At 44.2% G+C, this 16,096-nt stretch overlaps 3 protein-coding genes across 12 annotated transcripts in view; 2 read left to right on the top strand and 1 right to left on the bottom strand.

Annotated features, from left to right (window-relative positions):
• Positions 1–12,117, bottom strand: part of HEATR4 (HEAT repeat containing 4) — a 51,116-nt gene extending 38,999 nt beyond the window's left edge. The window contains exons 1-2 of one of the 3 annotated variants that reach the window (XM_081121874.1): positions 7,292–7,371; positions 2,954–3,115 (exon numbers count right to left, since the gene is read on the bottom strand). The gene's annotated coding sequence lies outside the window, so the exon portion shown is untranslated. Of the gene's footprint in view, positions 1–2,953; positions 3,640–7,291; positions 7,372–12,034 lie in introns of those variants that run through there. The other 2 variants (XM_081121873.1, XM_081121872.1) reach the window with 2 other exon arrangements.
• Positions 509–11,887, top strand: LOC308549352 (acyl-coenzyme A thioesterase 1-like). 7 transcript variants are annotated; one of them, XM_081121888.1, is made up of 5 exons: positions 509–2,065; positions 4,588–4,620; positions 5,046–5,248; positions 7,338–7,713; positions 11,826–11,887. In XM_081121888.1, the coding sequence occupies exons 1-5, from the start codon at positions 1,480–1,482 to the stop codon at positions 11,870–11,872; spliced, it is 1,245 nt and encodes a 414-aa protein (XP_080978014.1). In that variant the 5' UTR covers positions 509–1,479; the 3' UTR covers positions 11,873–11,887. The 7 variants fall into 7 exon arrangements, with proteins under 7 accessions (XP_080978014.1, XP_080978016.1, XP_080978013.1 ...); XM_081121890.1 differs by lacking the exon at positions 11,826–11,887 and having other exon boundaries at positions 7,338–7,511; positions 7,645–9,289; XM_081121887.1 differs by lacking the exon at positions 11,826–11,887 and having other exon boundaries at positions 7,338–7,482; positions 7,645–9,262.
• On the top strand, positions 12,039–15,612 carry LOC308549402 (peroxisomal succinyl-coenzyme A thioesterase-like). 2 transcript variants are annotated; one of them, XM_081121932.1, is made up of 3 exons: positions 12,039–12,704; positions 13,891–14,093; positions 14,739–15,612. In XM_081121932.1, exons 1-3 carry the CDS (start codon positions 12,248–12,250, stop codon positions 15,342–15,344), a joined length of 1,266 nt encoding a protein of 421 aa, XP_080978058.1. In that variant the 5' UTR covers positions 12,039–12,247; the 3' UTR covers positions 15,345–15,612. The 2 variants fall into 2 exon arrangements, with proteins under 2 accessions (XP_080978058.1, XP_080978059.1); XM_081121933.1 differs by lacking the exon at positions 13,891–14,093 and having other exon boundaries at positions 12,041–12,704; positions 14,739–15,584.
• The last annotated feature ends 484 nt before the right edge of the window (positions 15,613–16,096 follow it).

The following is a 16,096-nucleotide window of genomic DNA, read 5'->3' on the forward strand; positions in this document are numbered from 1 at the left end:
ATCCTTACTGGACAGTACATGAACTTTTGAAGTGGGCAAAACTGTAAATATACTAGGATGCTGCAAGAACACCTGCAGCTCCTCACAAAGATGGACTTTTACTTAGTGATAGCTTTAGCCGTTAATTATGTTTAGCCAAGGTTAGCTTTCTGTTGCCAGCACCAATTTAAATTCTTTATGAATGATTTATGCAAACCTTCCCTTATGCTTTTTAAAAAACCCCGAGTTTTCTTCTCTGGTAGACACTTTGGGTTGCTACCTGAACCAGTGTGCCCAGATTTGCAACTCCTTTAAATCCTAAATAAATGCTTTTCTTATTGATTTTTGCCTCCTGACAATTTAGATTAACAAGTTGTTTGAGGTCAACAGGGGGCTTAAAGTTTATACAGTTTGCAGATTTCTCTAATAAAAAGAACATGAAATTATGAATGTAAAATCAAGTACAAGGTCTTGGAAGAGGCCTGAACTGAAGTTTGATGAAAAAACAAAATCTACCACAATGTAAAATCTATAATTTATGAAAAGTAGGAAAAGGTTTTCACCTCACATCCAGGATGAGGAGATACAATACTGTTTGCCTATATGAAACAATATGAGTCCAGTATACAACAATAATTATTACCTCATTCGGCTATTTTAACCCTTAAAAGTAATGACGCTGAGGTCCCACAGCAATATGCCAGGCCCCTTAGATGTGGCAAGGTGTGGAAGATAAGCATATATACAAATAATACAAACAAAATACCATGATGCACATGTTAAAAGAAAAGACCTATGATTATTATCAACAAAGTGGTAAAACTCAATTCTAGTTCTGAACTCCTTAGCCAGCCAGAATGGGTTCTGGAGACGGCTTTGTGCCAGGTTCCTTCAGTCGCAACCCTGGTACAGCCCACTGCACAGGCCAATTGCTTTTGAGAGGCAGAAGAAATTCTTTCCCAAATAAAATGGAGATTTTTCAGCCAGGAGGCTTTGAGCAAGTTCATGTGCGTCTGATCTATTTTTTTTTTAATGTTTTTATTGGGTGTTTTTTTTCACTGTGAGTTCTTCTATGTTTAATGAGGTTAGACTTGTTGCTAAATAATTTTCTACATAAGTCATACTGGAGAGGCCTTGCTTGTTTTTATTGGTTTGAGAGAGAGAAAGGGAGCGGGATAGAGAGAAAAGCCTCTAAGTGAGAAACCTCAATTGGCTGCCTCCTGCACGCCCCCTACTGGGGACCGAGCCCGCAATCTGGCCACATGCCCGGGCCTGGAATCCCCACCGTTGAGTCACACCAGCTGGGCTGACCTCTCTTACTTTCAAAGTAGGTTACTGATGATTGGCAGGACGCTGGCCCTCCCGGCTCTGTTTAGCCGTCTGCTCTGCCCCTTTGGGCGCTCAGCCTGCAAATAGACGGCCTGCCATTAGAGGCTCTCTAACCAGTTCTTTCTCCCCAGCCCTGTGAAGTTGATCCGAGGTCTGAAGTTAAGCGGCAAAATGATGGCCTCATCTCCCGCTGTCCTGCGAGCATCTGGACTCTGCCGATGGGGCCTGAGAGGTTGGGCATGGCTGCCCAGGACTACAAACTTGAAGCCTGGTGACCCGGTCTCTCGGGCCACTATCCGGATGGCGGCGACAGTGACGGTGGAGCCCGGGGGCCGCTGCAGCTGGGACGAGCCCGTGCGCATCACCGTCAGCGACCTGGCTGCGGGGCAGCGGGTCACGTTGCGAACATCCCTGCGCGACGAGCAGGGCGCGCTCTTCCGGGCCCACGCCCGTTACAGCGCGGACGCCCGCGGCGAGCTGGACCTGGCGCGCGCGCCCGCGCTGGGCGGCAGCTTCACCGGGATCGAGCCCATGGGGCTCCTCTGGGCCCTGGAGCCCGAGAAGCCCGGCCTGCGTCTGATAAAGCGGGACGTGCAGACGCCTTTCTCCGTGGAGCTGGAGGTGCTCGACGGCCACGAGCCCGGGGGCGGGCGGCTCCTCGGTCGGGAGGTGCACGAGCGCCACTTCCTCGCGCCCGGGGTGCGGCGGGAGCCGGTGCGCGCGGGCCGGGTGCGCGCCACGCTCTTCCTGCCGCCAGGTGAGCAACTCGCTTCCATATCTTCCCGCTTTTTTCTTACCTCCTCCGCTTCTATCCAGAGGATGGAAGTAGCTCCCCATGTTCCGGAGGTCTGCTGGGCGTCAAGGAGACAGGAAGGGAATGTGAGGCTGGCTGGGAAGGTGGCTCTGCCCTTCCCAAAGTGGGAGGCCAATGAAAGTATTTCCTGCTTGGCAAGAGCGGCTCAGTTGGTGGAGTAGTTCACTTGGTTGGGAGTCGTCCTGTACACCGAGCGGTAGGATTCCTGGTCATGGCACATGCTTTGGTTGCAGGTTTGATTCCCAGTTGCAGCATGTGCGGAGGGCAGCTGACGGATGTTTCTCTCTCTCATGATGTCTCTCTCCCCACTCCCTCCCTCCCTTACACTGTCTTTAAAAAAAAAAAAAAAAAAAGTGGAGGCCAGCGGTTGAGCTTGGACCTAGGATCCAGGACACCCGGTTAGATTCCCGGTCTGGTTGCGGGCTCCATCCCCAGCAGGAGGCATGCAGGAAACAGCTGATCAGTGACAACTCTCTCACTGATGTTTCAACTCTCCTTCTCCCGTCCTCTCTCTGAAATCAGTAAAGATATATATAGTTTTTAAAGTGGAAAAAATATCCTTCGGTGAGGATTAACCAATATATATATGGAAAAGACAGTTGTAATTTTTTAAAAACCATTTATAGGGAGTTTCAGTTTTTAATTTCTTAAAGGTTTCTCAATTTTAAAACTTTGCTTATAATTCCCACAGTACATTAAGGTTTAAGAAAATTAGCATGAAGGATGAAGGCCTCTTGCTATTAACTGGAAATCTTCTGAAATTATTGGATAATTTTTCCATTACATAAAGAGCAATTGGCCAATGAATAAATAAAAAGATGCTTATCTTACCCTGGCTGAGTGGCTGTCAATTGGAGCATTGGGGGTTCTAGTCTCAATCAGGGCATATACCTAGGCTGAGGGTTCAATTCCAGGTCGGGGTGTGTACAGGAGCAGACAGATGTTTGTCTCTCACACCGATGTTTCTCTCTCTCCCCCTTCCTTCCTCTCGCTCTAAAATCAATAAACATATCCTCGGGTGAGGATTAAAAAAAATAATGCTCATCCTATTAGGAATCAGGGAAACACAAAATAAAACTACACATTTCACACCCTCAAAATTTGCCAAAATTTAGAAGTCTAATATTACTAATTGTTAACAAGTCTGCAGAGGAAAGGGAATTCATACTGCTAAAAGGAATATATTCATCTACCCCTGGAAACAATTTTTTATTGTTGTTAATCCTCACCAGAGAATATTTTTTCCATTATTATTATTATTATTTTTTTTAGAGAGAGTGGAAGGTCGAGAGAGAGGAAGCAGAGAGAAACATTGATGTGAGAAACACATTAATTGGTTGCCTCCCGCACACGCTTCAACTAGGGCCAGGGATCAAAACTGCAACCCAGGTATGTGCCCTTGACCTGGAATCGAATATTTGACCCTTCAGTCCATGGACCAGCGCTCTAACCACTGGGCCAGGGCTGGAAACATTTTTTTTTTTTTTAATCTTCACCTGAGGCTATTTTTTCCATTGCTTTTCAGAGAGAATGGGGGAGAGGGAGAGAGGGAGAGAGAGAGAGAGAGAGAGAGAGACATCGATGTTAGTGAGAAACATCAATTGGTTGCCTCCTGACCTGGGTGGGGATCGAGCCTGCAACCGAGGTATATGCCCTTGGCTGGAATTGAACCCAGGACCCTTCAGTCAGTGGGCCAACGTTCTAACCACCAAACAAAATTGGCTAGGGCAACAATTTTTTACTTAGAAAGTAGACTGTATCATTCTACTCCTAGTACATGTGCACCAAGAGGTATTGTTTTAAGAGCAAAAACAACTGCAAACAGCCCAAATGTCCATCAACAGTAGAAATGGCAAACTGAAGTATATTTTGAGCAGCAAAAGCGACTGAACTACAGCTTCAGGAATCAACATGAATGAATCTCAAAAACTGTTGAATGAAACAATCAAGTCTCTGAACAATACATTCAATTTCATTCCATTTAGATAAGATTCAAAAAATAGGCACAATAAACAAAATACTGTTTAAAGCACACACATAAGTGGTAATATGGTAAAGAAATCAAGAGAATAAAGTCCAGGACAGTGGAAAGAGAGGTAAGCACAGATAGTCAGGGACTTTTGATGGTTAGCACTAAGTGATTTTTTAAAAAATGGTGGGTATAAAGTGTTTGCTTTATTATTATTCTTTAAATTTTCATGTTAAATACAAACTTTTTATGTAAATGGTGGAAATATCCAGTAAATGGAACCATACAGGGTATGTAGCCCTTTGTCTGGCGTAAAGCATTGGAGATGCATTTGTGTTGTCCCGCGTATCAGTAGTTCCTTCTTCTTGTTCTAGTAGTACCCCATTATATGGATGCACCACCGTGGTTTAAGTCTTTGAAGATTATGAATAAAGTCACTCCAAACACGTGCATACAAGTTTTTGTGTGAACACAAGTTTTCATTTCTCCTAGGTAGATATACCTAGGAGTGAGATTGCCAGATCACATGGTAAGTGTATGTTTAACTTTATACGAAATTGTCCAACTGTTTTCCAAAGTGGCTGTATCCTTTTGCATTTCCACCAGCAATGTATGAGGGTTCCAATTGCTCTGCACCCTCACTAGCATTTGCCATTGTCAACTTTGTGGGGACAGGGAAATGATTTTGCTGTTTTCATTGTCTGTAAATTATTTTTAATCACAAAAATAATACACAATCTTTGTAAAAATCTGTGGGGTTTTGACACTCTGGGTGTAGAGGGGGATGTGGATTTAGTCTACGCCATTGTCTGGATCTTTGAAGACCGGGGGTCTTTCAGCATTTCTGATTGTCAATAGAAAACTTTAACATTACCAAGCAGGAAAAAAATGGTTTTGACATCACTGTAAAGAGTTTCAGGAATAGTTTAGTTTTGTGCTTTGTTTCTTCCAAAGAACCTGGGCCCTTTCCTGGGATTGTGGACATTTTCGGAGCTGGAGGTGGCCTTCCGGAATATCGAGCTAGTCTGCTGGCTGGGAAGGGTTTTGCTGTGATGGCTCTGGCTTATTATAACTATGAAGACCTCCCCAAGGGCATGGAGAACATCCATCTGGAGTACTTTGAAGAAGCTGTGAACTACCTGCTTAATCACCCTCAGGTTGGAATTTTTCTAAGTTTTGTGGTCTACATATCAGGAGTGCTCTTCATAAATGCTCTTGGTTTTCAAGAACTTGACAAATTCGTGACAGCCACTCCCTACCCCAACACACTACTTTTTATAGTCACTTCTCATAGACAGTTTCTATGCAATTATGTATTACTATGATATATTTCCTGCTAGTAAAGAAGTTCTCAGTTGGCATTATGGAATTTTAAATTCTAGTGGTTTATAGTATTTCATAATGAGCCCCAACACATTTGAGAACCCTGGGTTTGACACAGGAAGTAGAGGGAAAGGGGAAAGGACGCTGCCTCCAGACAGACCCAGTTTAATGTCTGTGTTTAACAACCCTTTTCCTCCTGCTGCTGCCCCCCCACCCCATGAGAGAACAGTATTGTTTTAAAGGAAGAATTTGACGGCCAAAGAGCCTGCATACTAAGAAATGTTTTTGAGAGTTCTAGGCTCAGGATGTCAGAAGATTATTTTACAATTCAGTTAGAGCTCATGGTAGATGAGTGACAGGGTCTACTGGAATCAGAATAAGATGTGTATAGTGAAAAGTTAAATCTGAGTTTTGATTTCACCAAATACTAGCTCTGGGGCTAGCTTCTGTTTCTTCCTTTGAAAAACTGGGATAATAGTATCATTTAATTCCTAATACTTTCATGAGGAATAAATGTTTGAAACCAGTCAAGGGTGCTGTTGTAGAAGCCATGAGGACAAAAAAAAAGACTGCTGTTGAGAGGTCAATCAAATGGCCATTTGTAACACAGGATTGTGGTAACTATGACAAGAGCAGTCCTTGTAGAATAGCACAAACCCAAATTACCCTGGAGGAGACAAGAAAGAAAACGACTAGGGACTTTCCCACAAATTTTGCTGTGAAAGAGAGTAGAAAACTATGGCAAAGTGGATGTGGGGTCAAGGAATGGTTATTAAAATGTAAGAGGTACTAGAGCAGGAAGTACACTGATGGGAATGAGCCAGGAGAGAAGAAAGTTATGAAGGAGGAGAGAGAGAGTAGTAGTTGTAGGAGCAAAGTGATGAGAATGAGAGTGGGTGGGATCCCAAGCCAAGCAGAGGGATGGCCTTTGATCAGAACAGAGATTCTTCTTTGGGAAGCAGGAAGGCAGGCAGAGAGCTTGCGTTCATTTGGAACTCAGTAGATTTGGCAGGGGGAAATGAGGAAGAGTTCCTACTGGATAGCTTCTATTTTCTCCATGACGTATGAAGAGCTGGAAGTGAAGGAATAGAGAGGGGTTCAAGAGGCTTGAGAAGGTAGGAGAAGGTGTGAAATTGTGGCTGGAGAAGTGAAAAGCAAACACGGTGAAGTGTGGCAGGACCGATGGGCAGTACAGATGCGTATTTGAAATGTGTGGTCATGAAATTAAAGATCTGCCAGCACAAATGTGTATTTTCCCCCTCCGGCAACGTTCATTTGTACAAATGCAGGCCTAGAGGAAGTGAATAGGTGGGTTTAACCAAGATTATCACTTTTCCAGGCAAGTATGACCAAAGGAAGAAAGGTATTGGTAAAGAGTGCTTGCAAGGGATTGATAATAACAGTGAAGCTTGAAATCTAAGCTGGATGAGGTGGGAAGTGGCCATGAGAGAAATACTGATAGCAAAAAAAAAGCAGTAGTCAAGGTCACAAGTGATGGAAACAGGTGGTACTAAAATGGCTAAACCGGAAGTATTTAAGATGGTGATCAGAGACTAGAATGCTTGCAGCTCAGATTTTGGAGATGAGGTACTTACTGATGATGACTTGGTTTAGGTTATGACAATCAGAATGGGTGGCTGAGGAGGGGTAGAAAAAAAGATCACTGAAAGTATGGAGGTCAAGGAACTGAGAGGCTAAAGTATTTAGTAGATCACCCACATGGTTGTTGAAGTCACCAACAATGGTGATGTAGAAATTGTGCAAAGGAAGACAGAAAGGAAAAATAACTAAGTATCTCAGGATGCAAACCTTGATAAATGGCAGAGGCCAGATTCAGGCTCAGTTCTGACTGACTTCCAATTCCAGGCACTACTCACCAGATTGGTTGGTGAACTCATTCTTTTTCCTCTGTCCTTATCGCAGGTAAAGGGTCCAGGAGTTGGGCTGCTTGGGATTTCCAAAGGAGGTGAGCTCTGCCTCTCCATGGCCTCGTTTCTGAAGGGCATCACCGCTGCAGTCATAATCAATGGCTCCGTGGCCAATGTTGCAGGGGCCTTACACTATAAGGGTGAGACCCTGCCTCCTGTAGGTTTAAACGTAAGTCGAATCAGGATAACCAAAGATGGCTTTGCAGACATTTGGGATGCCCTGAACAGCCCTTTGGAAGGACCTGACCAGAAGAGCTTCATTCCTGTGGAAAGGGCTGAGAGCAGCTTCCTGTTCCTTGTAGGTCAGGATGACCGGAACTGGAAGAGTGAATTCTATGCTAATGAAGCCTCTAAACGCTTACAGGCCCATGGTAAGGAGAAGCCACAGATCATCTGTTACCCAGGGACGGGGCACTACATCGAGCCTCCTTACTTTCCCATGTGCCAGGCTTCCCTGCACACCTTAGTGGGTAGACCTGTCATTTGGGGAGGAGAGCCCAGGGCTCATGCCATGGCCCAGGAAGATGCTTGGAAGCAGCTCCAGACTTTTTTCCACAAACACTTGGGTAGGGAAAAGGAGATAATCCCACCAACACTTTAATCTTTGATTGTGTGGCATCTCTGATGCTAATTTATCCCGGGAACAGCTGTTGCAATTAGTGTGTAAGTGTAGTTTTTTTCTTTTTAATAATTACTTTAGAGTTTTTCCCTCCTCGCTATTAAAATAAACTTAGCAATGAATTTTCAAGATTTTTATAAACTACGTGCCTTTTCAGTTTGGGAGGAAAGTGATTCTGTAGAAAACACAACAGATGGAAAAGGCATACCTTTTAGTCTCTCCCAACACACAAGGCTTTAGTTCTGAAAGAAAAGTAACACCGATTAACAGTGACTCATACATAATTGGTGCTCAGTAATGACTTAATTATTTACTATCACTTGTTGAATATGTTTAATAATTAGATTTGATTAATAAAATATTACCTACCATAGAAGAAAAGCACATAATACCAAAAATATCAGATTTGAGGTTTTCCTTTAAGAGTGGAAGTGAACAGCTCTGGCCAGTGTGTCTTAGTGGTTGAGCGTCGTTCAGTGCACTAAGAGGTCACAGGTTAGATTCCAGGTGAGGGCACATGCCCAGGTTTCGGAGTCCATACCCAGTAGGGGATGTGCAGGAGGCAGCCCATCGATGTTTCTCTCCCATGGATGTTTCTCGTTCCCTCTCTATCTCCTTCCTCTCTCTCTAAAATCAATAAAAAACCATATTTAAAACAAAACAAAAGAATGGAAGTGAACATCTTAGCTGTAAATTACTAGTTAGGTTACTACTTACATGTAAAACTACTAAAAATTTTCATAGCAAATGTATTTTCAGTTCTTTGATATCTTCTCCTTGGATGAATAAGTATTCTCCTACTGCTAATAAATTTTAAGTTATGTTTCGGTTTACACATATGGGCCTTTATGATTTAGTTGTTTTGAAAGCTGGCAAAACATTTAGATGAATTACATAAGTGATTTTAACAATGATTAATGTGAAAATAAATGATTTAATATTTACATCACTGATATAAATAAATAGTTCCACAATAGGCTTACTACACTTTTCTTAAAGCCTAATGTATTTAAAATTAAAAAATGCCTTAACTTATGATTATGGTGTTAGTTTCTCAATTATCTTTTTATTTTTTTAATATATATTGATTTCAGAGAGAGGAAGAGAGAGGTAGAAACATCAATGATGAGAGAGTTGTCATTCATCGGCTGCCTCCTGCATGTCCTGGACTGGGGACAGAGCCTGCAACCCAGGCGTGTGCCCTGACTGGGAATCGAACGGGGATTTCCTGGAACCTAGGTAGATGCTCAGCCACTGAGCCACACCTGGCCAGGCCTCAATTATCTTTTTTAATAAAGTAATTCTTGACATTTTTCCACCTGAAAATCAAAAACAGTACAGTGCTTTTTGTTTGGTCAGCTTTTTCTTGTATGTGTGTGCTCGTCATTTAATCCTCACCAATCTTTAAGGCAGGTGAAATCTTTATTTTACCAATGAGGAAACAGAGTCTCAGAAGTTCTTCACACAGTAAATGTAGAGCTGGGGCTCAGTATCCCCAAATCCTGTTTCTTCTCTCTTTGTTAAGCTGCTTCCCTTATCTCTGTGATTCTTCATTTTATTTGTGCGCAGAGCCATTTGTCCATCAATTCCTGCCTCTTCTCATCCACCCAGTAGAATGCACGTTTGTATACGTTTGCTCACATTCACACACACAGTGTGGTGTTCTTAAGGTGCATCATGAATTTTCTTAAAGCCCATCCGTGCTCTCTGCAGGATAACCAGTTGGGAACTGTGGAGAGTAGTGGCAAAGTTGAACCAGCTCACTGGAGCTTTAAGGACATGTAAACTGTCAAACCGGTGTCATTTCTTAGTTTTTCCAAAAAAATTTTTATTTTTTACTGACATGTTGAAGTCTATCAGTGTCCAATATTTTGTTTTTATTTTTTGTCTTAGTTTTGTGGTGATATTACCACAGGTACTGAGTTTACTTCATTTCCTGAGTAATAAAAAAAAATTAGATGATTCCCTGTCTGGTGTAGAAAAATAGGTGATTTCTTCAGCCTCGCAATCAGCCACCATCACTCTTGGGCATCTCTTCTCTGCATCAGCTCTTCAGAGTGTCAAGACAGAGTGCTGATTGAGCTGACAAGAATATTCTATCTTCCATACTTGTTGAGAGATTCGTCAGAAACAGGTTCTAGGAACATGACACAGACTTCTTACTTTCCTCACTATTTTGGCAACATACATTTGTTCACTATTTCAATACTTATTACTATTCCAATGTCACAAAAATTTCTGCTAGGCAGAAACTTTACCTCTGTCCTCTTAGGGTTTCTGGTTGGGCCTGAGAATTAAATTGACATAAAACAGATGAACAAGAAAAAAGCTCACCAATTTTATTTTTACATGTACATAAAGTCTCTACAAGAAAACGAAGACCCAAAGAAGTTGCAAAACCTAAGTACATATATACTAGATTAAACAGTGGCAACTGTAGAAAAGTAAAATATACAGGGAAACTAAAGGAAGAGAAATTTTAACACGATCTTGTGCAGAATTCTCTCAGCCTTAAATCCTATTTCTGGTGATAAAACTGAATTTCATCTTCTGCTTTTAGGGGAAAGGGGAGGAATGAGTGCCCTTTTTGCACCTACTGTTTTTCAAGTGCCTTTAGCTCAAAATAATCAATATGCCAAAATGACATGTTTGGAAGTAGCATCCCCTGAGCCCCTTCACCTGACTTGTTTCCACAGTGTCTCTCAGCCCCACTTGATTTTGAGAATTGAAGATAAACAGGGAGGAGAATTTTCATCTTGCAGTGAAATACTGCTATGTGCTTAATTTCTTCTTGTTTCCTAAAATGTATTTTCTAATGTCAAATTCCTTGTTCAAATCTAAGTACTCAACGGTCTTCTAAAAGTCAACTGCAAAATTCCATAATTAGTCCCATTAATAGCCATAACTTCTGTTAATCCCATATTTCCTTTCTTGCCTTCACTTTGAGCCTCTAAAGAGCCATCAATACCATAATGGGTCTCCTCCACTGCTCTCAGGGATACTGCCAAGTGCCAGCATATATTACCAGGCTTCCTTATACAAGAGGTCCTGATTTTCATTTTGATACTCCCTATGAGCTTCAAGGAAAGCTAGCTCCACCCTGAAGCAAGGGCAATCAATGATGGTGACCCCTGTTTGGCTTAAGCCAATCTCAACATTCCATCCAGGGGAGAGTGTGTGACTTCAGTGACATACTTGGAACTCTCTCTTTCCCACTAAACACGAACAAAGAAGCATGAAACCCCAATTACTCTGACAGACACCTTCTGATATTGCAAATGGCAGAGCAGATAGAAACAGTTCTTGGTGTCATCACTAAGCAAAAGCAGAAAAACACTAAAGCCCTGGCTGGTGTGGCTCAGTGGTTAGAGAGTCGGCTCCCCCCCAAAGGATCTCGGGTTCGATTCCCAGTCAAGGGCACATACCAGGGTTGCCGGATCCATCCCCCCTGCCCAGGATCTGTGCAGGAGGCAATGGGCCTGTGTTTCACATTGATGTTTCTCTCTCTCTCCCTCTCTCTCTGAAATCAATTTTTAAAATATTTAAAAATATATATCCTCGGGTGAGAATTAACCAAAAAGGGGGGGAGGGGGTAGACACTAATGAAAACACACTGAAGGGTTAATTCCCATTAAATGCAGTCAGAAAAAAATCGAACTGGTTTTGTGGGAGCCAGGATAGAGCACTTTGGGGAAGGGGAAAGTGAAAGTGGTTCTGGAGCGCTGGCAATGTGTTTGTTTCTCCATCTGAGTGCTTGCTTACGCGGCTGTGTTCAGGACGTGACAATTCGCCGAAGTGTACATTTTCAGGATTTGTGCACTCTTCTGTATTTACGTTATAATCCACTAAAAGTTTTTTTTAAAGCTACCCTTTTCCACGGGAGAGGCTGGAATTCTTGGAATTCTGCCTAAACTCACTCAGTTCTGGTTTCACCACGAACCGGTTACCCAACTTGCACTTCACCAGCGGAGAGTGGTGGGAGGCTAAGAAGCTTCCTCGCGGTTGGGCGCCACACCCAGACCCGAGGCCGCCCCTGCGCTCCCCGCCCCATCAGGAGAGCTTCGAGCTTTTACCTCTGAGGAGTCGCGAGTCCCGGGCGCGAGGTCCACGGCCCTGAAGAGATCAGACGTCTCCAAAAGCGACTCGGTCGCCGACGGCTCCCGGGGCCTGAGAACGCCTGATCCCGTGCGACCTCCCAGCGCGCTCCCCGCGGGCTGGGACGGGATTCGGACCCTAGCCGGCGCTTCCCCGCTCGCGGTCCGACCCCGACGCAGCGCGCGCCCGTAATGGCGGCGACCGTGACGGTGGAGCCCGCGGGCCGTTCCCTCTGGGACGAGCCCGTGCGCATCGTCGTGCGCGGCCTGGCCCCGGAGCAGCGGGTCACGCTGCGATCGTCCCTGCGCGACGAGAAGGGCGCGCTCTTCCGGGCCCACGCGCGCTACCGCGCCGACGCCCGCGGCGAGCTGGACCTGGCGCGCGCGCCCGCGCTGGGCGGCAGCTTCGCGGGGCTGGAGCCCATGGGGCTCCTCTGGGCCCTGGAGCCCGAGAAGCCTTTCTGGCGGTTTCTGAAGCGGGACGTGCAGACGCCCTTCGCAGTCGAGCTGGAGGTGCTCGACGGCCACGAGCCCGGGGGCGGGCGGCTCCTGGGCCGGATGGTGCACGAGCGCCACTTCCTCGCGCCCGGCGTGCGGCGGCGGCCGGTGCGCGCGGGCCGGGTGCGCGCCACGCTCTTCCTGCCGCCAGGTGAGCCTCGGTTGCTGCTGGCGGAGGGCGGGAGGGGGCGTGCGTGTGTGCTTGGCCCTTGGTAATTTCTGGTACCGCTTTAAGGGAGTTCGGCTCCGGGCAAGGTCAGAGAAATGGCATTAACTAAATCAGTGGCCGAACAACCAAACTAGAGTATTTTGATACGTTAGGCTCTGTGCTATGCTTTTTGTTTGTATAATCTCTTTTGATGTATATAATATCCCAATGAGGTGAGTACTGTTATTATGCAGATAAAAAAACAGGGTCAGGGTCGATAGGTATGTTGGCCACTTTGCTATTAACTACCCTCCAGATCTCTACAGCATCAGCCCTACAGGTCTTATGCAAAATTATGGTCAAGGAAGCTATTGCCATGTTGCCCATCTCTAGTGTCCTGGGTACACTGGGCTCTTCTCCACCTCATGTTCCTCTCTACCACAGATCACACTTCAGCCTTTACTTCCTTCCTCGCCTAAAGTCATCTCTAGGTATTTTTCTTTCCTCTCTCTAAATGAACAGCTGAAATATTAATACAGAAAAAAAGCCAAGAGTTGATGCAATACAACATAAAAATTTGTTTCAAGATTCTTAATTCTATGTCCAATCCTCTACCAGAACACTGCAAACCAGCACAGTCTGAAACCTGAAATTCCTCCTTTCATGATATAGTCATTAATGAAAACTGTTATTCCCCTTACAATTAAAGAGCCTTGGAACCTTGCAGATAATTTATAACAGAATCATATGAAGGGTAAACTCATCAATGAGAAGGTATACCTTGCAGATTTTCCTCCCCCCAAGGAACTTCTTTTCTTTTTCAATAGTGGCTCAGGGAGCAGTTTTCTTCCCTTTTTTTTTTTTTTAATATGTCATTATTGATTTCAGAGAGAGGAAGGGAAAGGGGGAGAGAGAGAAACATCAGTGATGAGAGAGTCATTGGTTGGCTGCCCCCTGCATGTCCCCTCCTGGGGGTCAAGCCCAAAACCTGGGCATGTGCCCTGACTGGGAATCGAACTGGGATTTCCTGGATCCTAGGTCGATGCTCAATCTCTCAGCCACGCCGGCCGGGCTGTTTTCTTCCCTTTGATTCACAGGAACCCATTAAGTAATTTAGAAAGATCCCTAAAAGGAAAGCAAAATCTTTAAATGATATAATTCCTTCCCTTTATAATATTCCCTTCTCTAGGACCTGGACCTTTCCCAGGGATCATTGATCTCTTTGGTGTTGGAGGGGGCCTGTTGGAATATCGAGCCAGCCTTCTGGCTGGCCATGGCTTTGCCACATTGGCTCTAGCTTATTACGACTTTGAAGATCTCCCCAAGGAATTTGACAGTAGAAATACGGACTACTTTGAAGAAGCCGTGTGCTACATGCTTCAACACCCCCAGGTTCTCCTAATGTCCTTTATTGTATCATTCTCTCTAGATGTATCTCCATCACTTTGCACTCACTTGTGCCAGCTGCTGCTGGTGCTGCTCTACTTCTAACTTGTTAGCTTTGCATACTTGTTTTTTAATCTTTTTCTGACAACAGAGTATGTTCTCAGATTTTGATCTCAGATTTTGATCTGAATTTGCCCACCTATTTCACAAGCAGAGCACTACTTAATTGGACTCTGAAATCTTACTTTGTTTGTATAAAGTTAATCATTTGCTGACATATTTAGATGGGGTCTGGTGAATGATTCACTTCTTGAAACAGAACGTGGTTCCACACAGTTAGATATCCATCCAGGCATGTTGAGACTTTGGTCATGCCCACCTGAACTTGACAGGCTCCATGACTCAGCATTCTCTAGTGGACAATGCTCTGGAATGAGTGTAACCAATTCCCAAAATTGCCAGTGAGTTTAAGATTTGTTTGCTGTGTGTCCAGCCAGATATTCTTTACTATGTGAGAAGAAACTCCTATCAGCTTAGTTTGGTTTTCTTGGGCCCAGTTCACAATTAAAGCTAGCAGCACATCTAGTTACTTTTAGAAAAACATTTTTCTATTGGGTAGGTTCTTGACTCTTCTTCCTTCTTTTCTTCCAGGTAAAAGGCCCAGGCATTGGCCTTCTGGGCATTTCTTTAGGGGCTGATATTTGTCTTTTCATGGCCTCCTTTTTGAAGAACATCTCAGCTACAGTTTCCATCAATGGGTCCGGGTTCAGTGGAAACAAAGCCATATGCTACAAGGAGACTTACATCCCACCATTGGGCCATGACCTGAGGAGAATCAAGGTCTCTTTCTCAGGCCTCCTGGACATTGTGGATATACGGAATGATATTGTAGGAGGGTGTGAACACCCCAGCATGATTCCAATAGAGAAGGCCCAGGGACCTATCCTCTTCATCACTGGTCAGGATGACCATAACTGGAGGAGTGAGTTATATGCCCAAATAGCCTCTGAACGCTTACAGGCCCATGGAAAGGAAAAACCTCAGATCATCTCTTATCCTGGGACTGGGCATTATATTGAGCCTCCTTACTTCCCCATGTGCCCAGCTTCCTTGCACAAACTAATGAAAAAGCCTGTAATCTGGGGTGGGGAGCCCAGGGCTCATTCTAAGGCCCAGGTAGATGCTTGGAAGCAAATTTTGACCTTTTTCTACACACATCTTGGAGGTACCCCGAAGGGAGCTTCCCCTAAATTATAGTGCATTGGTCTGTTGTTGATATGAGAGATACAAGGTGAGATTCTAGTGTTTAATAACCTTAAGTGAATAAATTGTTCCCTGAATAATATCAAATTCATGTCATTGGTATTAATGATATATTTTAGGTAACTTTTTTGAATAAGTTATTTTTTTTCACTAATTTTACTAATGTAACACATGTCTACTGTAGAAGGTTCAATTAAAGGTATACCAAAAAATAAAAAGCATCCTCACTGTTAAAATTTATGTTTTCTTCTAGATTTCTTTACTTAACACTTTGAGACATAGATGAAATTTAAAGCTGAACAAATAATGGGTTACTTTTTCACTGGAAGAGAATGGTCATCCAATGTTTAGTACTGGTTCAACTACTGGTAGCAAGGTAGAATTTTCATTGGCCAAAGGTGTACAGCCTGGCCAGTATGGCTCAGTGGTTGGGTGTGAACCTATGAACCAGGAAATAGAGGTTCGATTCCCAGTCAGGGCACATGTGCGATCCCCAGTAGGGGGTGTGCAGGAGGCAGCTGATCAATGATTCTCTCTCATCATTGATGTTTCTATCTCTCCTTCTCCCTTCCTCTCTCTGAAATAAAAATAAAATTAAAAAGTGTATAGAGCCCGGCCGGCGTGGCTCAGTAGTTGAGCATCGACCTATGATCCAGGAGAGGGGCGTTCAATTCCTGGTCAGGGCACATACCTGGGTTGCAGGCTCGATCCCCAGTGCAGGAGGCAGCCAATCAATGACTCTCTCA

This window comes from Miniopterus schreibersii (assembly GCF_964146895.1).
Source record: "Miniopterus schreibersii genome assembly, chromosome: 1".
Taxonomy (NCBI): Eukaryota; Metazoa; Chordata; class Mammalia; order Chiroptera; family Miniopteridae; genus Miniopterus; species Miniopterus schreibersii.

What these genes read in the sequence shown, in the direction of transcription:
- LOC308549352 (XM_081121885.1), top strand. Translation starts at nt 1,480, where the DNA reads ATGATGGCCTCATCTCCCGCTGTCCTGCGAGCATCTGGACTCTGCCGA. An exon ending in CACGCTCTTCCTGCCGCCAG is followed by an intron (nt 2,066 to 4,587) that starts GTGAGCAACTCG and finishes TCTCCTAGGTAG; the next exon opens with ATATACCTAGGAGTGAGATT. An exon ending in ACCTGCTTAATCACCCTCAG is followed by an intron (nt 5,249 to 7,337) that starts GTTGGAATTTTT and finishes TCCTTATCGCAG; the next exon opens with GTAAAGGGTCCAGGAGTTGG.
- LOC308549402 (XM_081121932.1), top strand. Translation starts at nt 12,248, where the DNA reads ATGGCGGCGACCGTGACGGTGGAGCCCGCGGGCCGTTCCCTCTGGGAC. An exon ending in CACGCTCTTCCTGCCGCCAG is followed by an intron (nt 12,705 to 13,890) that starts GTGAGCCTCGGT and finishes TCCCTTCTCTAG; the next exon opens with GACCTGGACCTTTCCCAGGG. An exon ending in ACATGCTTCAACACCCCCAG is followed by an intron (nt 14,094 to 14,738) that starts GTTCTCCTAATG and finishes CTTTTCTTCCAG; the next exon opens with GTAAAAGGCCCAGGCATTGG.